Source organism: Geotrypetes seraphini, chromosome 12 (genome assembly GCF_902459505.1).
Source record: "Geotrypetes seraphini chromosome 12, aGeoSer1.1, whole genome shotgun sequence".
NCBI classification, from domain to species: domain Eukaryota; kingdom Metazoa; phylum Chordata; class Amphibia; order Gymnophiona; family Dermophiidae; genus Geotrypetes; species Geotrypetes seraphini.
The window spans coordinates 66,188,659-66,213,923 of NC_047095.1; the positions used below are offsets into that span (position 1 = coordinate 66,188,659).

At 47.0% G+C, this 25,265-nt stretch overlaps 1 protein-coding gene across 2 annotated transcripts in view; it reads left to right on the top strand.

Annotated features, from left to right (window-relative positions):
- MKNK1 (MAPK interacting serine/threonine kinase 1) overlaps positions 1–25,265 on the top strand; it is a 94,156-nt gene that overhangs the window by 44,890 nt on the left and 24,001 nt on the right. For both annotated transcript variants that reach the window (XM_033916701.1, XM_033916702.1), the window contains exons 8-10: positions 8,397–8,452; positions 11,870–11,965; positions 20,741–20,935. In XM_033916701.1, the coding sequence (XP_033772592.1) occupies positions 8,397–8,452; positions 11,870–11,965; positions 20,741–20,935 (347 nt within the window). The remainder of the gene's footprint in view (positions 1–8,396; positions 8,453–11,869; positions 11,966–20,740; positions 20,936–25,265) is intronic.

Sequence of the window (25,265 nt, forward strand, 5' to 3'; positions counted from 1 at the left end):
ATGAGCACTTCTAAAGGGAAAAAGTGCTCATTGTGCTCCAGACGCGAGGCACTCGCGGCCGGCCTGTGCAAGCGGTGTTCAGGCCGGTGCGGTGGAGGAGCTCCGTCGGCAGCGGCTGCAGGCGCCCAGAGCTCCCCGCCGATGGTGCCTCGCGAGTCGGCAGGGAACGGTGGAGAAGCCCGGTCTTCTCCGTCCGCCCACGGAGGGATTCCCCGAGCCGCCGACGGTCGGGTTTTAGAGGATTCCCTCTCAGCTGATATTTTGACAGCTGATGCCGGCTTGCCTGTTTTAGCGGCTGAGACTATTCAGGTCTCTCAGCCGCTGCAGGCTATGGAGGGAGCAGTTTTGGCGGGAAAGACGCCATCTTCTCTGTCTGGCCCCTCCATTTTGTCTTCCACCTCAGGTGACCTTCCCCCTGTTTTGGCTAAGCAGGGGCAGGTTTCTGCTGGGTCCCCTGCTGTGGCAGGGAGTCCCTTGGGACCCTCGGGGGGTTTTTCCCCTGATTTTTTCTTTTCATTATGCAAAGCCTATTTTCAGGCGGCTGGGGGTCCCGGTTGCGCCCAGGGGGTCTCGGGGGGTGGGATTTCCTCCGCGCTCCCTGCGGCTTTGCCTCTCTCGTCTGACGTGACGTCCCCTCCGCCGCCTCTCTTGTCCAAGCGTCCGCGGGTGTCGTGGGACGAGGATTTGTGGTCGGAGGAACGTGTCGGTCTGGAGGAGGACCTGGACCCTTCTGAGGAATTCCAGGACCCTCTGGAGGGGACGGAAGCTGGCGGCGGGTTGTCGGGTTTCCCGTTCTCCAGTGACGAGGCGTCCGTGGTGCGCCTTTTTCAGAGAGATGAGCTGCCTGACCTTATTCAACAGGTTTCTTCGGCTTTGCGTTTTGAGGACGCGCCGCCGGAGACTCCGCGTGTGGGGGACCCTCTGTTACGAGGGATCCGTTCCGTTTCCCGCTCTTTTCCTATGCATCAGGATATTCGGGATATTATTCTTGAGCAGTGGAAAACGCCGGAGACGCCGTTTCGGCTGGCGCGCAGCATGGCTCGCCTGTATCCCATTCCTGAAGGGGATCGGGCTACGTTAGCTTCGCCAGTCGTGGATGCGGTGGTCTCGGCTATTTCCAAGCGGCATACCGTGCCTGTTGAGGGCGGTTCTGCCTTGCGGGACTCTGAGGAGCGCAAATTGGAGACCATCCTTAAGCAAAATTTTCAAGTCTCTGCCTTTGGGGTCCAGGCGGCTATTTGTGGGGGACTGGTCGCTCGCGCCGTGTTTCGGTGGGCGGAGCGGGTCTTGGATCGAGAGTCTGACGACTGGTCTCTGGTGGATCAGGAGGTAGCGAAGATTGAGATGGCTGCCTCATTCCTCTCGGATGCTCTGTATGACTTGGTGCGGATCTCGGCTAAGTCCATGGCTTTTGGCGTGGCCGCAAGGCGTGTGTTGTGGCTGCGCGCTTGGGCGGCGGATGCTGCGTCCAAAGCTAAGCTTACTAAATTTCCCTTTCGGGGGTCGTTTTTATTTGGAGAGGACTTGGATAAGTTGATTCAGACTCTGTCGGACTCGAAAGTTCCCCGTTTGCCGGAGGACCGTGCCCGCCCGGCGTCTCGGGGTGGTGCGGCCCGGGGGCGTTTGCGGGAATTTCGCAAGTATCGCCCTGGGCGTGGAGCTGCTTCTTTCCAGTCTCCGGGGTTTTCCCGGGGTCGGTTCTTCCAGCGCATGCAGCCCTTTCGGGGGGCCCGTCGGGGGGCAGGGAATCCCTCCGCCGGTTCCCCCGCTTCCCGTCCTGCACAATGACGCCTTGCCGGCGCCCCCCTTGGTTCCGGTGGGGGCCCGGCTGCGCGACTTTTTTCCCAAATGGGCCGAGATCACGTCCGATCAGTGGGTCCTGGAGGTGGTGCGGGACGGTTATGCCCTGGAGTTCGCCCGCTCTCTGCCGGATTTTTTCCTCGCTTCTCCATGTCAGACTCCTGGGAAGACGCTGGCGTTTCGCCAGACCCTTCAGCGCTTGCTAGATCTCAGGGCAGTAGTTCCAGTGCCCCCCCCGGAGTGGGGCACGGGCAGGTACTCCATTTACTTTGTGGTGCCCAAGAAGGAGGGGACCTTTCGGCCCATCCTCGATTTGAAAGGGGTCAACAGGGCTCTCAAGATTCCCTCTTTCCGTATGGAAACTCTGCGGTCGGTCATTCTGGCGGTTCAGCCGGGGGAGTTTCTCACTTCTCTCGATCTGACGGAGGCCTACTTGCATGTTCCCATTCGGGCCTCTCATCAGCGTTTCCTGCGCTTTGCGATCTTGGGTCGGCACTATCAGTTCTGTGCGCTTCCCTTTGGGCTGGCCACGGCTCCCCGGACGTTCACCAAGGTGATGGTGGTCGTCGCGGCAGCCTTGCGGTCGGAGGGCATCCTGGTACACCCCTACCTGGACGACTGGTTAATTCGGGCCAAGTCGTTGCAGGAGAGCTCCCGGGTTACGGCTCGGGTGGTGGAGTTTCTCCGGTCGCTGGGCTGGGTGGTCAACCTTTCCAAGAGTCGGTTGGTTCCGGCTCAGCGTCTGGAGTACCTCGGGGTGCTGTTCGACACCTCCTTGGGGAAGGTCTTCCTCCCAGAGGCCCGGGTGAGCAAATTGCAGTCTCAGATTCGCCTGCTTTTGGCGTCCCGGTGTCCTCGGGCGCGAGATTTCCTCCGGGTCCTGGGGTCGATGGCGGCATCCCTGGACGTGGTGAGGTGGGCGCGGGCCCACATGCGTCCTCTCCAGTATGCTCTGCTCCGGAGGTGGTCTCCCCAGAGGCACGGGATGGATGTTCCGGTTCCCCTGCGAGGCTTGGCGCGCTGCAGTCTGCGTTGGTGGCTCCGGACCCCTCACCTAGTTCAGGGGGTGGGTCTGGATCTTCCGCAGTGGACGGTGCTCCTTACGGATGCGAGTCTCCTGGGTTGGGGGGCCCAGTGCCTGGGTCACTCGGCTCAGGGAACCTGGTCCACGGAGGAGGCCTCCTGGTCGATCAACGTGTTGGAGACCAGGGCGGTCCGGCTGGCGCTGTTGGCTTTCCACTCCCTTTTGTTGGGCAAGTCGGTCAGAGTCCTGTCGGACAATGCCACGGCGGTGGCTTATGTCAATCGTCAGGGGGGCACCAAGAGCACTCTGGTGGCGCAGGAGGCGGCTCGGCTCATGGTTTGGGCGGAGTCGCATCTTCTGGACCTCTCGGCCTCTCACATTGCCGGGGTAGAAAACGTTCAGGCGGACTTCCTCAGTCGTCACTTCTTGGATCCGGGAGAGTGGTGTCTCGGCGCCGAGGCGTTTCAGTTGCTAGTGCGTGCTTGGGGGCAGCCCCTGATGGATCTGATGGCTACAAGTGGCAACGCCAAAGTACCCCGCTTCTTCAGTCGTCGCAGGGACGGTCTGGCCGAGGGTCTGGATGCTCTGGTCCAACCGTGGCCAACGGAGGGGCTGTTGTATGTGTTCCCTCCTTGGCCATTAGTGGGCAGAGTACTGCTTCGCATTGTTCGCCATCCGGGGCTGGTGGTCTTGGTGGCTCCGGATTGGCCTCGTCGTCCGTGGTATGCGGATCTGGTGAGGCATCTGGTGGCGGATCCTCTTCCTCTGCCTCTCGGGTGCGATCTTCTGACGCAGGGTCCCATTCCCATGTTCGACCCGTCTCCCTTTTGTCTTACGGCTTGGCTCTTGAAAGGGGCCGCCTGAGTAAGAAGGGATATTCCGACAAGGTGATCTCTACACTTTTGGGGTCCCGGAGGCTTTCTACCTCTCGGGCTTATGTACGGGTTTGGCGTCTTTTTGAGGAATGGTGCCGAGCGCGGGGAGTGGTCTCCTTTCGCGCTTCTCTGCCTAACATTCTAGAGTTTTTGCAGGATGGCCTGGATAGGGGCCTGGCCTGGTCTTCTCTTCGGGTTCATCTGGCGGCCCTGTCGGCTTTTCGGGGGCTGGTGACAGGTCAGCGTTTGTCTGCCATTCCTGATGTGATTCGCTTTCTTAGGGCGGCCAAGTTGATCAGGCCTCCCATAAGGCCCTCGATTCCCTCTTGGGATCTCAATCTGGTTCTCTCTGTTCTAGTGCGCCCTCCTTTCGAGCCGTTGGATGGCTGTTCGTTGAAGGACCTTACGCTGAAGTCGGTCTTTTTGGTGGCCATTACTTCCGCTAGACGGGTGTCTGAGCTACAGGCTTTCTCTTGTAGGGCTCCCTTCCTGGAGTTTTCGAAGGAGCGGGTTGTTTTGAGGCCTGTTCCTTCCTTTCTGCCGAAGGTAGTTTCTCCTTTTCATGTCAATCAATCGGTGGTCCTCCCGGTCTTGGGTAGTCGGGAGGGTTCTTCTGAGCAACGACAGCTGCGCAAGTTGGATGTCGGTCGGGTCCTCCATGCTTATGTGCAGCGGACCCGGGATTTTCGGAGCTCCGATCATCTCTTTGTGCTTCTGGCGGGTCCTCGTCGGGGGGCTGGCGCTTCTAAGGCTACTATTGCGCGTTGGATCAAGGAGATGATTGCTTCCGCTTATCTTCTGAGTAAGAAGCCGGTTCCGGAGTTTCTCAAGGCTCATTCCACTAGGGGTCAGGCGGCTTCTTGGGCTGAGTCGTCGCTCGTGCCTCCGGTGGATATTTGTAAGGCTGCGGTTTGGTCCTCCTTGCATTCATTTGTTCGGCATTATCGGGTAGATGTTCAGGCGCGTCGGGACGCGGTGTTCGGTGAGCGTGTTCTGGTATCGGCCCTTCGGGGGTCCCGCCCGTGAGAGGGACTGCTTTGGTACGTCCCAATCGTAAAGTTAACCTCTACTGGTCTGGAGAGTGCTAAAGAAGGAGAAATTAGGTTCTTACCTGCTAATTTACTTTCTTTTAGCTTCTCCAGACCAGTAGAGGTCCCCACCCTGTCTGTTGTTGTTGTTGTTGGGGCTGTTGCGCGGGCAGTTTTTGGTTTTTGCTGCGGGTTCTAGTATTTTTCTAGGGCCGGGGAGAATTGAAGAACAGCGGCTGTGGCTCGGCTGGCTTAGCTGGCGAGCTGTGGGGACCTTCTTCCTTCGGGAATTTCTCCTCTGCATTTTCCAACAGCATTTTTGGGTATGTTATTTGTTACTCCTTTCGGAGTATTGTTTTTTCTCTCTGTTGTTTTCCAGTTCTTGGTTCTGCTTGGCTATTCGGCAGACTGAGGGAAATAGAGAGGAGGGGCTAGGATATACTGTCCCAAAGTTTTGTTTTCAGTCTCCACCTGCTGGTCATGATTAGATATATACCCAATCGTAAAGTTAACCTCTACTGGTCTGGAGAAGCTAAAAGAAAGTAAATTAGCAGGTAAGAACCTAATTTCTCCTTATGGCTTATTAAAGTTGATGTACAGTAGTCTTATCTCACATAAACAGGACCAACAGAAAAAATGGACGAATGAAAATAAAAGTATATTGAATGCACGTTTCAAAAGAGGAAACAGTAAGAGTTTAAAACGGGGGTAGGGAACTCCGGTCCTCGAGAGCCGTATTCCAGTTGGATTTTCAGGATTTCCCCAATGAATATGCATGAGATCTATTTGCATGCACTGCTTTCAATGCATATTCATTGGGGAAATCCTGAAAACCCAACTGGATTATAGCTTTCGAGGACCGGAGTTCCCTACCCCTGGTTTAAAACTTAAATGTGTCCAAGGAGAGATTAAGAACATAAGAACATAAGCAGTGCCTCCGCCGGGTCAGACCATAGCTCCATCCTGCCCGGCAGTCCGCTCCCGCGGCGGCCCAAACAGGTCACGACCTGTCTGAATCACCAGAAGGGGCTCCCTTGCCACCTTGGTTTCTCATTGAAGTCCTATCTTCCCATCGTAGTCCTAACCCTCCGGTCTTGCACATGCACGACCTGTTGGGTTTCTATACTTATTACCTGGTTAGCTTTCTATACCTGTGTTACATCCCAGCACCTCTCTCAGTATCCCACGATCCCTTTATCCCTCAGGAATCCGTCCAATCCCTGTTTGAATCCCTGGTATGCAATTCCAGTCCTCGAGAGATGGAGCCAGGTCAGGTTTTCAGGATCTCCACAATGAATATGTATGAGATGGATTTGCATGCACTGCTTCCTTGAGATGCAAATCTATCTCATGCATATTTATTGTGGATATCCTGAAAACCTGACTTGGCTCCGGCTCTCGAGGACTGGAATTGCCTACCCCTGTTCTAGGCGGTTCACAACAAATAAAAACTGATCATACAGCAATGAATACAATTTAAAATGGAAATACATCAGATAATAAAACATAAGAAATGCAAAAAATGACAGAATACAATTAGGATACAAATTTATCAAATAATGGGGTCTTCAATAATTTTCTAAAATCAAAATAGGAGGAAGCTCCTGGCATGATTTTTCTAAACCAGCCATTCAATTTAGCAGCCTGAAAAGAGAGTTCTCTCAAGAAATCTTTTATAACACAATTTAACAGAAGGAAATGCAAACAAACTCTATGTGTGAACTTATTTGAGTGGTTCAAAGAAAAATGGGAAACAAGGTAGCCAAGTGACAAGCCAAAGATTGATTTATAACAAATACAAGCAAACTTAAACAAAACTCTGGCCGCAATCGGCAACCAATGAAGTTTCTGATAATATGGCGTAATATGCTGTCATTCCAAAAATCAATCGAACTGCAGTGTTTTGAACCATAATAACCCTTTGGGAAGACTGATCGAAGTAACATACTGCCTTTTATGCTCAGAAGGAAAAAAAAAAATTCTTCACCATTGACTAAATCTGTAGCTCAGATAGGAGAGTCTCATCCCCTCCCTATATAATTAGCAAATCAGTGGAGTCACTGATAAGTAGGCAGCATCGGTTTTGAGTGAGAACGAGGTTTTTGTTCAATGCTGCTGCATCCGACTAGATTGCATCTGGGCAAGATCAGAAGGAAATTTGTATAAGAAAAAGTAAGATGTCTGCATAAGGCACTGATGCCAGCACCAAACCCTAAAGCAGTGGTTCCCAACCCTGTCCTGGAGGACCACCAGGCCAATCGAGTTTTCAGGCTAGCCCTAATGAATATGCATGGAGCAGATTTGCATGCCTGTCACTTCCATTGTATGCAAATCTCTCTCATGCATATTTTAGGGATAGCTTGAAAACCCAATTGGCCTGATGGTCCTCCAGGACAGGGTTGGGAACAACTGCCCTAAGGGACTTCGCAGTTGAAACAGAAGGGGTAGATGTGGAAGATGTTATTGAAAAGGTTTTCTTATGTAAGTAGGATGAAAACCAATGAAACAACCTAAAGGTTGGCTTACACATAAGCAAACTTATTGTAGCTAAAATCAAGAATGCTGCACCGATTCTGGGATAACACAAGGATGAGCTTTCTGTAGATTGAGTAAATGTCTACCCCAGATTCAGCCAGTTTGGCTTGCAGGGTCAAGAGGAGGGAAAGCAGTTCCTAATATGACTTTCTGCCTCAGAGGGATAGGGTCTAAGTGGTTTTTTACATTCAGGTACTTGAGTATTTCTCCCTAACACACCTGGGGCAATGTTAGTGACTTGCCCAGGATCACAAGGAGCAGCGCTGGGCTCGAACCTGCAGCCTCAGGGAGCAGAGTCTGTAGCCCTAACCACTAGGCCACTCCTCCACTCCCTAGTGTCGGTTCATCTTGAGTTAGACCCAAAAGCAGGGGGATTTCAAGCTGGAGGGAATGAGTTAGAAGGCAGCACTCTTGCAAGGATCGTGTAATCCTTATGCTTAATTACTCTGAGCAGAGCAGCTCACGGGAGCGTAGTGTAAACGTTCAAACAGAAGCTGGAGAGATAGTCACCATTTTCTCCAGCCTCAGCTAGAGGCCTTTGAGCAACCTTAAAGCTGTGACAGTCCTTAACACCACAGCTGCTGACTTTGGAGGAATGGCTTGAGGGTATCTTGGTGATGCCAAAACTTGTTTCCACTTCACAGTGATGCACCTGACAATGCTCTTAAGGATATTATGCATTAAAACTTTATCCTCCTCCTCCTCCCCCCCCCCCCGACTGTACCTGTCCAATAACTTTTCCTAGCATTTTCAACACCTGTTTGGCATGTTTAGACTTTGCTTCAGATTTTGAATCTAAGGGAATTCAAATCAGCTCAATTGCTTTGGACACAGGTGGCCTTGGTAAGGCAGCGTTTGGAAACAGCTAATTTGAGCTGGCTGTGAGACACCTAGCAGTCAAGGCGTTTTTTTATTAGTTGCATTAAAATTATAGGTTTATCTGAACTTTTTTATTTATTTTTTTAAATTCTGTTTTTAGACAATGTAACATGTACAAGGGTATGAAGATGTTTTCTGAGGTATTGGCGAGATTAGCTGTACAAGTTTTATTTGATATACAATTTTGTCATAATTTCAAGTGAAACATGCTATACTTTTTTCTGTCTGCAAACATTTTGATTACTGTTCTTCTAGGCATTGCTCATCGAGATCTGAAACCAGAAAACATATTGTGTGAGTTTGAGGAAAAGGTAAGCTCTCTAAAACTTGAGTTGAGTATACTGGTATAGCTCATGAATGTTAAATTGGCGTGCACACGTCTTCCTTGAAAGCACCAAAGTGAAATGTTGAAACTTTCAAGATGCTGGAGATAATTTTACTGTGTCCATGGTGTATTTTATTAGGATATACATTTAATTGTATTTTTAACTGATGTTGTATTTAAAGTAGTAATGTGTGTGTTGTTTTTTTTTTTTTTTTAACTATTTTTTTTTTTTTACTGAAATGTCTCACAGTTCCCTTGTTGTGAACCGCCTAGAACTACTGGTGGGGGCGGTATACAAGAAAATAAATTATTATTTACGTGCTTTCTTCAAAAGTCCCGCAAACTGAGGGTTTTAAATTGGGAATCAGTCTTTCTTTCCAAGTAGTGTTGCATTACTCCATAACTATGAATTTTTATATCTGGTGATTACAAATTAGAAATGAGCTAGTTGGGACCAATTTATTCAATTTTCTATACTGTTCTCCCAGGGGAGCTCAGAACGGTTTACATGAATTTATTCCCTGTCTGTCCCAGCGGGCTGACAATCTATCTGAAGCCTCCTTATCTCCTTCCTTGGGTTAAGCAGGGTCTATAGTGTACTGGTGTAGGGAAACGCCCTCTGTTGGGGAAGGAGCCTAGTGATGAGAAGGGGACAGAGCAGGAAGCTGATGTGGATATTGTGTGCTTAATTTCCTGCTGCTGTTCTGGTCCAGCTTGGATTGTTTTATGTTTTATTTAAAAGTTTGATGTACCGCCTGTCCTTATCAGATCAGGGTGCTTTTACAGTTTCCAAAAAAAACAAGTTTTAAAAATAAAGGAACGCCATTAAAATAGGAAAGACCTAACCACATCCAGAAAAATCACACACTTGACCAAAAATCCATTCATACTTGTCAACATTGTTAAGGTATAACCAGGACTAATAGTACAATGTTTTCCCGCATTTCTTGGAGATTTATGCTGACCTCCTCTCCTCCAAACGCCAATGGGCCTTTTTAAAATGTGGAGATGCAAGCCTAAAATCTTGCAGAGATCTTAAGACATCTCATAGATGCATACTGAGTAGTCTATCTGCTTCAGGTAGTCGTGTACGTGTTCCCATTAACACTTTGTGGACTAGACATAAATTTAAATTTACTTCTGAACTAAATGGGTAACCAATGGAATCCTTTTATATAGAAGCATGACATGATCATATAATCTGGTGTTCCCTAGAAGCCTAATGAAAGCATTTTGAAATGTTTGCAATCTTTTTTGTAAGTTTTATGGGTTAAGCAGCTGCCTATTTTGTATTAGGTCAGTCATCCCATCCCTTTTATCATTTTTGTCACCCTTCTCTTTCTGATTTCGCTATATCTTTTTTTGAGATATGGCAAAAACACAATATTCGAGATACAGTCATACCATAGAGCAATACAAGGGCATTATAATATTTTCATCTTTGTTTTCCATTCCTTTCCTGATAATTCCTGTTTGCTTTCTTAGCAGCTGCCACACATTGAGCTGAGGGTTTCAATGTCTCAACAATGAGACCTAGATACTTTTCCTGAGCAGTTACTCCTAACACACAACCCAGCATCAAATAGCTAGAATTTGGGTTCCTCTTTCCCACATGCATCACTTTGCACTTGCTCACATTAAATGCCATCCGCCATTTTGACACCGTCTTCCAGTCTCACAAGGTCCTCTTGCAATTTTTCACAATCCTCTTGCGATTTAACAACTTTGTGATCAGCAAATTTAATTCTTACTAGTTCCCATCTCTAGATCATTGATAAATGTTAAAGCATAGACCCCTGAGGAATTCCACTATTTACCCTTCTCTATTTACAAAATTGAGAATATTGACTATTTAAACCCACTCTATTTTCTCTTTCAACCAGTTCTCAATCCATAACAGGACATTACCTCCTATACCATGACTTTCTAATTTTCTCGGAAGTCTTTCATGAGGTACTTTGTCAAATGTTTTTTGAAAATCCAAATATACAATATCAACTGTTTCACATTTATCCACATGTTCATTCACCACTTCAAAAAAGATTGGTGAGCCAAGATTTCCCTCAACTAAAATCATGTTGACTCTCTCTCTTTAATCTATGCTTACATATATGTTCTGTTATTTTGTTCTTTATCAAGTTTCAAGTTTAATAAAAATTTGTATACCACTTATCAATCTTCTAATATAATTTATAATATTCTCTACCATTTTGCTCAGCACTGACGTCACTCGCCAGTCTATAATTTTACAGATCACCTCTGGAACCCTTTAAAAAATCTGCATCACATTGGCTCCCCTCCAGCCTTCTGGTACTATGCTGGTGTTTAAAGAAAAATTACAATTACTAACAATAGCTCTGCAAGTTCATTTTTAAACTCTATCAGCACTTTGGAGTGTATCCCATCCAGTTCAGGCGATTTGCTATTGTTTAATTTGTCATCCAGTGTTGGAGATTTATGAGTTCCTCTGATGCATCAGTATTGAATACCATTTCTGGCACCAATATCTTCTCCACATCTTCCTCAGTGAATTCTTTTAATCTCTCCGCTATGTCCTTGTCTTCTCTGAGAGCCCCTTTTATCCCTCAGTCATCTAGCCCAACTGATTCTTTTCCTCGCGTCTTGCTTTTAATATACCTAAAGGTTGGTTGTTTTTTTTTTCTACTGTTTTTGCTTCCAGTGCAATCTTTTCAAGATCTCTTCGCCCTCCTCATTAGCACCTTGTATTTGATGTGACATTCCTTATGTTTATAATTATTTTCAGTTGGATTCTTCTTCCACTTTCTGAAGGATTCTCTCTTAGCTCTAATAGCTTCCTTCACTTCACTTATTAACCACGCTGGCTGTTTGGTCTTCTTTCCTCCTTTTTTTAATATATGGAATATATCTAGTCTGGGCTTCCAGGATGGAATTTTTATCCATGCCTGATGTGTATTTTTGACTTTTGCAGCTGCACCTTTTACGTTTTCTTTTTTACCATTTGCTTCATGTTATAGTACTTTTTTTTTTTAAAGTTAAATGCTGTTGTATTGGATTTCCTGTGTAAACCTATTCTAGGGATTATATCAACTCTGATCATGTTATGATCACTGTTATCAAGCGACCTCCCTCACCAATTCATCTGCTCTACTAAGAACTAGATCTACAATTGCTTCACCTCTTGTCGGTTCCTGAACCAGCTGCTCCATAAAGCAGTCCTTGCAAGTGCATTTTTATCACTATGGTTATCTAGCCTCTTTGTACTGAGAATATCATGCGCTATAAAGTCCAGCGCGGATTTGAATATGAACCAGATATGAGAAGTGCTGGGGCTGTGAAGTGTTGCACTGCAAGTGGCTATCCAAAACAGGAATGCACATAACTTGGGCATAGTCTTGAGTAACTGTTCTGGGTTTCTTTTCAGATGTCGCCAGTGAAAATCTGTGACTTTGACCTTGGGAGTGGAGTGAAGCTGAACAGCAGATGTACACCTATAACAACCCCTGAACTAACTACGCCGGTGAGTACTTCCGTTTTTGCACCTGGTGTTTCTCAGTTCTTGAAACAGCTCAGAGATGGTACCAAATGAAAGCAACTTTCAAAAGGGATTTCTCAGGACAAACAGAATACAGCCCTCACATGAACGGTATCGGAACGCAGGCTGAAGCTTTGTATTCAGTTAAGACTTTTTTAAATGAAGATTTCATAGGTGAACATGTGAAAAACTTATGGCACACATGCCCTCACATTTGATTCATTCATGGAGCCCAGCAGTTTTTCAAAGCTCTAGCTTTTTTGCCTCTAGTGGTCCTCCCTCCCCCCCCAACCTCTCATATCAAGTTCACACTTTTCCTTCTGCTCCAGCTGGGACATAGTAAATCTACAATGGCAGTAGACCAGCTTCAGGGTATTTACATTTCCCTCAAAAATCTATTAAGCCCTTTGGGGTAGATGTTTTCAATTGGTAACTTTTTGATGGTGTAGCCCTGGGGTAGGCAATTCCGGTCCTCGAGAGCCAGAGCCAGGTCAGGTTTTCAGAATCTCCACAATAAATATGCATGAGATAGATTTGCATCTCAAGGAGGCAGTGCATGCAAATCCATCTCATACATATTCAGTGTGGAGATCCTGAAAACCTGACCTGGCTCTGGCTCTCGAGGACCGGAATTGCCTCCCCCTGGTGTAGCCTAATGGTTAGTCCAGTGGGCTGAGAACTAGAGGATCAGGACTTGATTCTCATTGTGGCTCCTTGTGACCCTGGGCAAATTACTGAGCTCAAATTACCCAAGGTACAAAAATTTAGATTGTGATCCCACTAGGTACAAATCACTTTGGTTGTACCATAGAGAGGCACTTTCTTCTTGATAAAGTAGTTTGAAATGGCTTCAGCTGTTTTAAACTTCCCAGCATAAGCTACAGTAGTGTTCCAGTTTCTGGACTCTTGCAAAGCTCAGTCACAGTTGGAGCTAAGACAGAACATACCTTGTAGAGAGCCTAAAAGTGCAGGCAAGATAGAATTGGTGCCATGGGGGGGAGGGAGAGCAGAGAAGGCAGATGTTGGATGGAAATTCCATCAAGTTGCTTGCTGTGCAGGCAGCTTGGAACTTGATCTTCAGGTGGTAACCTCTTTAACTGGAGGGGGGTGGGCATCCCCTGCCATCAGGGACTGTCGGGGAGGAGATCTGAGAAGAAATGTGTAGCCTGTGGGTACCGTGACCTGAGGAAAGTTTGGGAACTACTTCCCTAGGTCACAGGAAGGAAATAGGTCCTCGCCCAAATTATGAGATGTACATGGAGAATCCTTGGTAACAAACATGGCCACCATTCTCACTGGCAGGAAAACCTAAGGGCAGCACACTACCATGTGACAAAGAGCCTTCCCACAAGGGGGAGCTGCCCAAAAAGTTTAAACAGCTCTGCAGTGTCTTTACTCTCCCAGCTGGTCAAGTGAAGCCAACTGTGCTGTCTATATGCCTGTAGACTGATAATGTGATACCATCTTTCTGCTATCCACAGCAATCTAATCTGTCTAATCTATCCCAGGGGAGTTCAGAAGGGTTTACATGAATTTATTCAGGTGCTCAAGCATTTTCCCCGTTTGTCCCAGCAGGCTCACAATCTATCTAATGTACCTGGGGTAATGAGGGGGGGATTAAGTGACTTGCCCAGGGTGACGAGGAACAGCATGGGTTTGAACCACAGGGTGGTGAGGCTGTAGCTTTAACCACTGCACCACACTCTTCTTTCACCAAGAACCCCAGGATTCCCATATATCCCCTACAGAAATCAGAAAATCCATTTAGGGGTTTCCCAAAACTCATTCAAAAGCTGCCTCGGTTCATCTCACTGTTAGTGCGTCAAGATTTTTTTTTATTTTTTTTTAAACCTTTTGGGTGTAAAAGATGCAAGGAACAGACAGAAGCCCACACAACCCTGCCTAAGGGTGGGCTTTTCTAAACCACATCAGGACTGGAGGCTCCATTTTAGGGCCACAGACCTCATCCTCTAACAGAGGAGTTAAACCAACAAGGATCTTGCTGCACCTGTCCAAACTTAAACAGCGTCAGATGCTAGGACTGCACAACCGACTTCATTAAAACTAGGTGCCTGAGCAGATGGTTGGGAACCAATTCGTATATCTGGACAGGTCGAACAGATGAAAAAAAAAGTCTAAATTTTAAAAACAAAACCACAAAATTCTAGCAAGTAGGTATGTATTTGTCATAAAGAGTACCTAGGTGGCTGCCCCTAGATATCCACCCATGGTACCCTGTTTAAAAAATTACCCTTAATGGTGTGCACTTCAGTCAGCTGTAGAAATCACCTAAAAAAGCAATCAAAGGCTTCAGTGATTATGCCTCCAGATTTTCAGTAATAGATGACAAACGTTCCAAATGCTGCAATCCAGACACCAGTCGCTAAGCAACAGAAGGGGCTGTGCTGAAGTGCGCACACAATTCTGACAACTTAATACTAGGCTGGACGCCAGCCAAGATGAGCCAACACGTCCAACAGCAATTAAATTTGTAAAACTTTGGATAACAATGTTTTCAAATACAGAAGACAGCAGTGTGCAGCCAATTGATCAGAATATGTTCTAAGCAACTTACAGCTTTCAAAGGCTGCACAAGCTATGCAGTGCAGTTTAGCATTAAAATGGCTTTCTTGGAGAAATGGGCACATTTTGATGAGGGGGAATATGATTGGAGGCCTCTTATATTTGCCATCCATGTGTGTGTGTGTGTGTTGGGGAGGGGGGGCAGAATCCTAGTTTACAACTAAAAATTGTATACCACTAAAATTGAGCAGTTAAAGCTGCTACCCTTAGAAAAAGGGACAAAGACCAGAATATTGGGGTGCCACTGTGAGCCTTACATGCCCCCACTGATCTAGTGCATCCTTGAGTGCACACAGATTGGAGTGAAGTATTACGTGGTTCCCCCACTAATGCAGCTCACCTTTATGGAAGCACCCACACCTTTCTGCTATGATGGTGGGCAGGCGAATAGACAGCGTCTTCCATGATAGCCTAGTTTTTGTTCTTTCAATTAAGCACCTTTCTGTTTTCACAATCAATTTTTTGCTTTGTCAAATGTGTGCAAACAGGACAGAGCTAACTTTCCAGCGCCTTGATCCAAGAACCTTTGACCATGCAAATTTGAGAGTTCTTAGCTACCTCTGCTGCATTTCTCAGACAAAGTCCAAAGCCCTCCAAATTGCAACCATAGTAGTGTTCACCAAAAGCTCTCCAGTGTTTTTCCCACAAACTGGCTCCTTGTGATAACTTAGCTTTCTAAAAGTACCCCAAGCCTTTGAGGAGAATGGGTTGGACAGGACATACAGCATCAGCTGTGGAAATAGCCTGAACACAGATTGCTTTTCTATTCTTCATGCTAATTGGGATGAGCAGTGGACCATCTCCTGTTATTACTTTGTAGAGAACCAGAGCTTCACAGATGCATCTGAGCACCAACTAAAAATACCCCATAAATATGGAATTGAATGTAGTAGACCTTCAATGCCAGTACCACAGTTTTTGGAGAAAGTTATGAGGAGGGGCTGTGGCTCACATTCTTGAGCCGGGGCACACTAAAGGTAGTGGCCAAGGCTTGAGGCACCCAGAAGTGCGCAGACATCACTGATGACATCACTCATATGCGTGACATCACATCGACATCCGTGCAGAGGCCCTCCAGATGGGTCCTGAGGTTCCAATAGGGAGTGCCAGCAGGGAAGAGAGCCGAAGAGGAGTCGTCACTGGTGCCAACTGATTGCCTATAGCAGTGTCTCAACTACTTCAAGCTAAGTACCCCCTAAGTCTAACAAATATCAACTTGAGTACCCCAACCACAGACCTCCCTAGGCCCACCCAAGCTCTGCCCCAGAGCCCATCCTTTTTATTAAGTGTTTTGCAATTTTTTCCATTCATTTTTCATATACACACAATATACACAGCAGCTATAAATTCTCAAAACTGACCCCTTTCAATCACTATATTGAAAATAAAATCATTTTACCTACCAGTGATCCTCTGCAGGCTGCTGTAATTAGCTTTTAAAGGTGAGACCGGGAGGCCAGGGGAAAGCCGGAGGACGCTAGAAAAAAGGGGGAAACATGCAAGGTCTTTGGCGAATCGGGCAGTGCTGGTGCTGTACCGCGTAGGGAAATCAGCTGGCAGACTCCTCTCTTCCTCCTCAGTGTGCTTCGGCACACTTGGAATCTCAGGTGGCACACAGTTTGAGATACACTGCTCTATACCCAGAGGTTGTGAGATCAAATCCCAGTGCTGCTTCTTGTGACCCTGGGAAAATCACCTAATCATACAGTGCCCACTGCTTTGCATGTCTGCCTTGAATGCCAAAGCCACAAAAAGGCAGTATACAAGTCTCCTTTCCCTACTAGCGAATGGGGGAAAAAAATAATGCTGAATTCTTACCAAGGTACTTTGAAAAAGTATTTGACATGGTCAGACAATGGCTTCAATGCAGAAAAAACTAAAATGTTACTGTGCAATCATGACTTAACAGGTTTCCCTAATTTAGTTAAGATCAGAGATGTAGAAATTCAGTTTTCAAGCAGCTTGAAAACCATAGGTATAATTTTGGATTCAGCCCTTAAGATGAAGGCACATCTCTTAGGTGATTAGAAAGATCTTTAAGATATCCATGCAAATGTGTTGTTGTATATCGTTCTTTAAAATGTGTTTGTAGACCCATCTCATTTGACAAATTTTCTCTCGGTGAAGCGACTTGAGAATGAAGGAACAGCACCTTAATAATAATTAGCTCTCTGTTCAGCAGTAGTTAATGTGCTTTTTGATTGTTGAATATTTTTATTTAATTATTCTACTCTAAGTCTTGGATCCAAAGTTTGAGGACTAGTGTGTGATTAAGTTAGGTTGATTTTTCTTTTTTTTTATAATTTGGTTGATTTACCTTTCAAGTTTGAAAGTAAATTTAATTTGTCTTGATCACACTTTTCTGTACAAGATGTTATGCTTGGAATAATTTTTTGGAAATTGCATAAATAAATAAATAAATACAAACTTTTTTTGAACTAAAACTATAAAGCCTCTACAACAGAAGGCAATTTTCGGCTTGTACAAAGTACAGTTTTACCATAGTTTATTGTAATTTGTTACTGATGGGTGTCTCTAAGAAATATTTGAGGTTGCTACAAGTTGCCGAGAATGCTGTTTCCAGGATAATTGGTAGAATATCGAGATTTGAACATGACACCCGTTTTGAAGTTTCTCCACTGGTTGACTATAGAGCATCGTATTTGATGCAAAATACTTTTTCTCATATTAAAGGCCTTTTAACTGGTAAGATGTTGCTGGTATTAGCAGTGAATTTGCACTTGCATCAAGCTGTCAAAATATTACATTTATCGATGTAATATTCTTGATGTTCATTCATTTCAAATGATTTATTTTGAGGAATGGATAAATTCTTTATGTAGGAGGGCCCCAGTGGTAGAATTTGCTTCCAGAACAGCTCAGTTGTGCAGGGTTTTAAAAGTTTTTATTGAAAACATTTTTGTTTAAAGAAGCATTTAATTGCTGAATGGATATTATCTATTCTATACCGATTATCTGGATATAATCTTGAATCATTATTTTGCTTTTAATTATGTTAGGAATTACGCTTTTTTAGACTATTGTTTCGTAGAAATATGTATATTAGTATATTGCATGCAGAAGTAATAGAAAAATCACTAAGGGCTCCTTTTGCTAAGCTGCGATAGCGGTTTTAGCACGCTCAGAATTACCACGCGCTAGACGCTAACGCCAGCATTGAGCTGGGTTTAGTGCGCACTAAAAACACTATTGCAGCTTAGTAAAAGGAGCCCTAAGAAAGCCGTTATTCTGGACTCATTTCAAGTAGGACTAACTGCACCTCAGATTCTATAGAATTGCTGCTTTAATTAAAAGGAGGTGTAATTATAAATTATTTTACCAAAAATACTTAGACAATCTGGCATGCAGCAAGTTATAAAAATAGTTACAAATTCTTCTAATTATTCACAAATGTATTTCTAAAATACTAAAGTAAATACAGGTTAATGTACAAAACCTAACTTTATATGATTTAGAAACATTTCCTGATGAGAACTATAAAACAGCCACTGTCTCTTTAGCTAAATTAATACTTGTCTCAGAATTAACCAGCCCTTAGCAAAGAAGATACCAGTGACTAACTTATCCTAGAACTGAGGGGGATTTCACATCCTCGCCCTTTCTCCAGCTGTTCAGCAGTGTTACGTGGGTAGAAATCTTCTGGTTTCCAACTTGACTGTGAGCCAACACTGAGACTGGATTGAGTTAAGTGCACACAGCAGGTATCGGTCTGGTAACAGTCCAAAAGATATTTGGCTGCCGAGTTCTTACTTCCTTTGGCTTAGCACATAGCACATATATTAGTTATGCTAAAGGACTGATCTTTTTCAGAGTTGTGCTAGCCATTCAGGCAATCTGCTTCTACATATTTTTTTTTTTTCAAGCTGAACTCTAGCACAGCAAAATCCATAGTCTGTTTCAAAACAGCTGATTCATCAAAGTTCCAGGAGAAGGGGGAGTGAGGAGTCAGCGGTGTATCTGGGTTGTGAGCAGCCCTGCCTTTGGTCCTGTCCCAGTCCCGCTAAACTGGCTGGCAATAATAAAGCCAGATGTTGCGAGGGCCTTCCCTCTTGCCAAATTGCTATAGGCTCTGCTGGTCTCAATCCCACCCCTCAAAATGAGCAAGTAACATCAGAGGGGGCCGGATTGAGACTGGTAGAACCTTTAGCGATTTGGCAAGAGGGAAGGCCCCCATGGCGTCTGGCTTCGTTATTGCCATCCGGTTTAGTGGGACAGGACCGAAGGCAGGGCTACTCACAATCTGGATGCACCACTGACTGCTCACTCCTCCCAGCGGCTGGCAAACTGCATGGAGGCTGCTGCGGTGGCCGCCGCTGAGAGGAATCGGCTGCCTGCCTTGCATTTTGGGCATGCCCCGTGACTGTTGGAAGAAGCAAAGGGTAAAACGTGATGGGAAGAGAGAGAGATGAGGTGTTGGAGGAAAGAGGGGAGAGGATATGCTGGATGGAGGGGGCAAGACAGTAGATAATGGTTAGAAGAGTGAAAATAAAGGGGGAAGGGAAAAGAGGCTGGAATAGGTGGTGGGGGGAGGAGGAGAGTGAAGAGTTAGCAAAAAAACAAACAAACAGAGACATAGAAGCAGATAGAGATGGAGGAAAACTGAAAGGGTTAAAGTCAGAGATGGATGTAGGAGAGGAAGTGAAGACAGGAATGAGAGGAGGCAGATAATTTTCTTTCATATTCCCAGATTGGAAAGTACTGAGTTAGATTCAGATCAATCAGTAGCCGTGCCACTTCGTATTGGCTGAACTCCAGAGGGGGTGGGGGGGGGACCACATGCAGCAGAAGAGAACCTCTGGAAGCCTCACAACCTAGTCCTCTGGACATGCAGCCAGTCAGGTTTTCAGGATATCCACACTGAATATGCATGACACTTTTTCAGAATCATAAGCATCCTGAAAACCCAACTGGCTGCAACCAAGCACTGGATTATGAACCCCAGGTCTACACTCATTCACGTTGACTGTTGTACTACATTATATACAGGTATTGCTGCCATTGAGCTGTAACATCTATTTTAAAATGGCTTTTGGCTGCCTTGATCAATAGCCACTCTACTTCCTATTTACTGAATTATAGGTGGGGGAGGTGGGGGAGGGAACCAGATGCAGCAAAGGTGAGATTTAGTCTAATGTGAAGTGTGATAATAGCTGCTGCTCCTGCATGACTTAATGTTGAGGTAAACATAGGGGGGAGGGTAAGCTGATTTTTAATGAAGTGCGTTTAGGGCTAGATTCATCAGCCTGCCCGATCTAGGCAGGTCCGACGAATTCTGGAAGCTAAAATATGCAGATGGGGGCGATTGGAGGAACTCCCCCCCCCCCCAATCTACTGGCATGGGTCGCCGTTGTGCATGCCCATCTGAGTCACAGCCTGTTTTTTTTACTAGTTTTTAGCCCTGCAAGTCTGTGGTTTTAACCCGCTTTAAACCTACGGGGAAGGGCAGGAGTTTATACTGCATAAGATGACTTTTCACATTTTACAGGGAGTTATGAGATTGTGCTGAATGAAGCAGTGCGGGGCAGAGCAGGGCGGCATTCGGGAGACATGGGGCAGAGCAGGGCAAAATTTGGGGCGAAGCAGAGACAAGAGATCTAGGCAGAGCAGGAGAGATTGCAGGGCAGAGAGCAGGGTCGGAAAGACATTTTCGACTGGTCCCCAGCAGTCGCTTCTTCAGTTGATCAGCCAGCCCAGTCAGATGTGAAATTTTGTGTTGTGAATCGCTTCTCTGCCTACTTTGCATGTGTTTCGCCTCATTTGCATGCACGGATCGGAGGATGGTCGGCAGAGAGGTAAGTGAATCGGGATGGAGGGAAATTTGGTCGCTAAGGGGTCGCAAACCGATCAGTTTGCTTTGTGAATCTAGCCCATAGTGTTAAAATTTTGATGCTGTTAATGTGCTAATTGCCTCATTTTTATTTCACTGTAATCTATTTGTGCAGGCAAAGCAGACTACAAATGCCAGATTTTAAAACCAGTGGTTAAGAGTAGCAGGAAACAAATTGAGGTGCTCTTGGATAAGTAAATGCTTTATTGTACAGGTTTTCAGTTGTACCTGTCTTTTCTTTAGTTTCTCCATTCCAGCATTGAGCTGTTATGTTCTGTATTGCCTGTGTAGATGATTAAATCTTGCTATATTTGCCATCTGTCTTGCAGTGTGGCTCAGCAGAATACATGGCACCAGAGGTGGTGGAAGTATTCACAGAGGAGGCCACGTTCTATGATAAGCGCTGCGACCTCTGGAGTCTAGGAGTCATTCTCTATATCATGCTCAGCGGGTATCCCCCTTTTGTGGGGAACTGTGGAGCGGACTGTGGCTGGGACAGAGGGGAAGTGTGCAGCATCTGCCAGGTAAATGTTGTGTTGGCCAACTGTCTAGTGTACTCTTAAAGATTTTGTACTCCCTGTGAGTCTTATTCTAACAACTGCTTTAGTCTAAGCATGGCTGTCAGAGCTAAGTGAAACCCTCACATGAAGTGTCCATGTGACTTTATTTTTCTGTGCTTTTAACTGTTTCCAGAGCCTTCTTGTCCTTTTGACTGGTTTTCTCTCCATCTTCACTTTCTGCCTTGCATCTATCTTTGTTCTATTTTGCATCCATCTTTGGCATTAACTTAACATTCAGTTTTTCCGCTTTCTTAAAATCTACTTTTCATATCTTCCCTGCCTATCTCTCTCTCCTTCCCTCCCTATTTCCATGGTCTGACATCTCTCTCCTTCCTTCCTTCCTTTCCCCTGGTCTGGCATCTGTCTCCTTCCCTCCCTCCCCCATGCCCTGGCATCTCCCCCTTCCCCTCCATGGTCTGGTATCTCCTTTCCTTTCCCTCCCTCCCATGGCATCTCTTCTTCCTCTCCTCTCCCTTGTCTTCCTTCTCTCTCCTTCCCTCTCTCTCCCCAGTTGGGTGCAGCAGCAGCATTTCTCTTTTCCCCCTCCCCTGTGCAGCAGCATTTCTCTCCCCCCTTCCCTGTGCAGCAGCATTTTTCTTCCTATTTAGCTTCTGGCCGGCTCCCTTCCTGCACTCGTTTTTCCTTCAACGCTGCAGGCAATGGCGGCTCCTCGCGCCTGTGTCGGAAGCTTTCTCTCTGACGTCATAGGAGCAAGGAGCTGCCACCGCCTACGGCTTTGAAGGAAAAACAAGTGCAGGAAGGGTGCTGGCCAGAAACTAAACACGTCATCGTGTCCAGACTGGGCCGCAAAACAGTACCTGGGGTGCCGCGAGTTTGAGACCACTGCAATACACTGACCTAACCTAATATAAGTCATATGGCTACGTATATAATAACTCTAAAATGACTCCAAATGGGAAAATGCTTCTGAGGTCATATGCTTATCTATATTCATAGTTTGCTTCCTTTCAATGCCATAAACATGGTTGATACCTGACTTTCCCTTTTCAGCTAATGATTCTTTGTACATATCCCAAGCTTTGAGCTCTATTTTAGCTTTCTTTTCTCTGACAATCCTGAGTTAATATTGATCGAATTTCCATAGTTATGCAGAATAAGGTATTGGGTGGCTAACTTTTCTCATGAGTAATGCTTAAAAGCATAAATGTACAATGAAGCAGGGGTGTCGGAAGGGGAGTTGGGGGGGGCCGGTCTTCCTCTGGGCGCTGGCACCCCTCCTGCTATTCGCCCCTTCCCCCCCACGGGTACCTTTTTATCTTTAGAAACATAGAAACATAGAAAGATGACGGCAGAAAAGGGCTACAGCCCACCAAGTCTGCCCACTCTACTGACCCACCCCATTAAGTAGCTGCTCGTGTCAGCTTGGATGCTCTCCGACATCACTTCTGGGACCTGTGCCTAGGAAGTGATGTTGGAGAGAGTGCCGAAGCTGACACAAGCAGCTACTTTTGTGGTTGCTCGAGTCGAAGATAAAAAAGTACCTGGGAAGAGGGTGGGAGAGGGCTGCCACTCACCCCTGCTACCCCACTGCAATGAAGAGCCCGGGCCCAAGTCAAGTCCTTCGCTACGTGCTCTTGTCACAGATCTGTCCAATTACCAGCAGGTTCTTTGAGTGGCAAGAAATCATGATACTCTAACTCAGTGGTTCCCAACCCTGTCCTGGAGGACCACTAGGTCAGTTGAGTTTTCAGGATAGCCCTAATGAAAATGCATAAGAGATTTGCATATAATGGAGGTGCCAGGCATGCAAATCTGCTCCATGCATATTCATTAGGACTATCCTGAAAGCCCGACTGGCCTAGTGGTCCTCCAGGACAGGGTTGGGAACCACTGCTCTAACTGACACAAAGCCGTACGTGTACAGTTATAAGTATGGAATGCATTGGTTCTATTTGTGATCCAACAGAGTTTGGGTAATTGGCAGTGCACTACGCCTTGAAGGAGACTTGCCTCACGGAATCCAGCAGTCGCTGCAGGAGTGACCAAATCGTTAGCAGCAGGGTGTGGTGGCTTTCCCCATCTCATCTAGGTTTTGTCTCTGAAAGAAGTGCTAGTCCTGGAGACCTGATGCCAGCTAATGATCAGGTTGCACCTCTATTATCCCAGGACAAGCAGGCAGGTATTCTCACTAGTGGGTGATGTCATCAGACAGAGCCCCGGTACGGACATCTCACAAGCACGTGTTGCTTGTAGAAACTTAAAGTTTCTAGATGCCCGCACCGCGCATGCGCCGGTGCCTTCCCGCCCGGAGATCCGGGCGTGTCTCCTCAGTTCTTTTCTTTCCGCGGAGCTGAGAAGTTCAACTTCATCATGCGCTAGCTGAATTCAGTTAAATTTGCCTTCCTTGTCCGCGTTTTCGCTTTCTTTTAATTATAGTTAACAGTACATTTCTTTTTCAGTTAAAAAAAAAAGATTATTTCCTCCGGCGGGTCGAACGGGCCGGCCACGTGGCTCAGGCCCACAGGCTTCGACCTCGCGGCGGAGATTTTCCGGCCTATGTCCCGGCCAATCACCGGGTTTAAAAAGTGCAGCAAGTGCCAACGCGCGATTTCACTCACGGACCCTCACCGGCGCTGTTTGCAGTGTTTGGGTCCTGACCACATTCCGAAATCGTGCAGGCCTTGCTCTACCCTTACGGCACGCTCATTCAAACGGCGTTGCCTATTGTGGGAATCGATGTTCAAGATGGACGCAGCTAAGGATCCTTCAGCCTCCACTTCATCTGATACCTCCCCGGTTCGGGCGAAACCGGTATCGACCCCTCCTGCATCGAGTGTGGTGAAACCGGCATCGTTCATCCCGACAACATCCACGAGCTCGACGTCGGTGCCTGCCCCGGTCTCCTCGGTTCAGGTACCTCTTCCTTCCACAGTACCACCAGTGGTCATCAAAGTGCCGAAAGCTACTAAGCAGAAGCACTCGACCTCGAAGGAGCGCGATGACCGTGCAGGAGGACCCCCTTTCGGTGCGGATCCCTCCTTATCGGCTTCGCTACGGTCCGTGCTGGAAGCTCAATTCGTTGAGCTCATGCAGACCATCGGACCCGGGCTCATCGCTGCCATACAGGGTGACCTCCCGGTACCGGTCCAAAGGGGCGGTCCGCCCCCTCCCCCTCCTCCACGCCGTTCGACCTCGAAAACCGACGAGGACGAACGGGGGAGGGCGGCGATGCCCATGCGGCAAGCCTCGCTTACCGATATGCCGCCATTAGAGCCCATTACGCCTCCGCGCCAACATGGGACCAGACCTCCGATCGATACTCAAAGCCCTAGGCATAGTCAGGAAGAGTTCTTCCGTACTCCTTACCAGACTTGGGTAGCATCGCAAGAATCCGCATCGCAACCCCAGTTGCGATCCACCGCTTCCAGCCCTATCCACCACTTGGGGGCTTCGGGAGACCATGCGATGCACAGACGATCCCAATCCCCGTCCCGCCACCGAGACAGGCACCGATCAAGACACTCATCCTGGCACTCTTCACGCCACTCGGAGGTGTCACCGCAGAAAAAACTGCAACGTATGGGATACTCCTCATCAGAGGTGTCCCCTCCGGAGGGACCGGAGTACGAGGAGACACCTGTACCCGATTCTCCTTGCCGCTCCCCGATGTCCATGGATCCGGAGGCCTCTTCCTCCTCCAGCCCGTCCCACAGACCGACGCTGGCGGATCAATTGTCTTTCTCATCATTCCTCCGACAAATGGCGGATGATCTGGATGTGACTCTGGACACGGGCTCCCGATACTCCAAAGAGTATCTGGACACCATGCATTTACCTAACCCTCCAACGGAGTCGCTTCAGCTCCCCCTGCATAAATTGCTGGATCAGACCTTCATGCAGTGTTTCGAAACACCGTACTCCATACCGGCGATTCCCAGCAAACTCGATGCTCGATAGCGCATCGTGCACCATAAAGGGTTTGAGGGCCCTCAACTCTCCCACCAATCCCTACTGGTCGAGTCCTCTCTTAAACGCTCTCATCCCTCTCAGGTCTACGCCTCTGTACCGCCGGGCCGAGAGGGGAGAACGATGGACAAATTTGGTAGAAAATTCTATCAAAACTCCATGATGGCGTCACGGGTGCTGAACTACAATTTCTTTTTCTCTTCCTATCTGGAGTTCTTCTTGCCGGTGCTCCGCAAGTTCACTCCGTTCATAGACACCCAAGCTCGATTCGAGTTCGAGGAAGTGGTATCCTCCCTCTCCCAATTACGCCTCCAGCTGATGCAATCCTCCTTCGATGCATTCGAACTCTCGGCACGTGCTGCCGCAA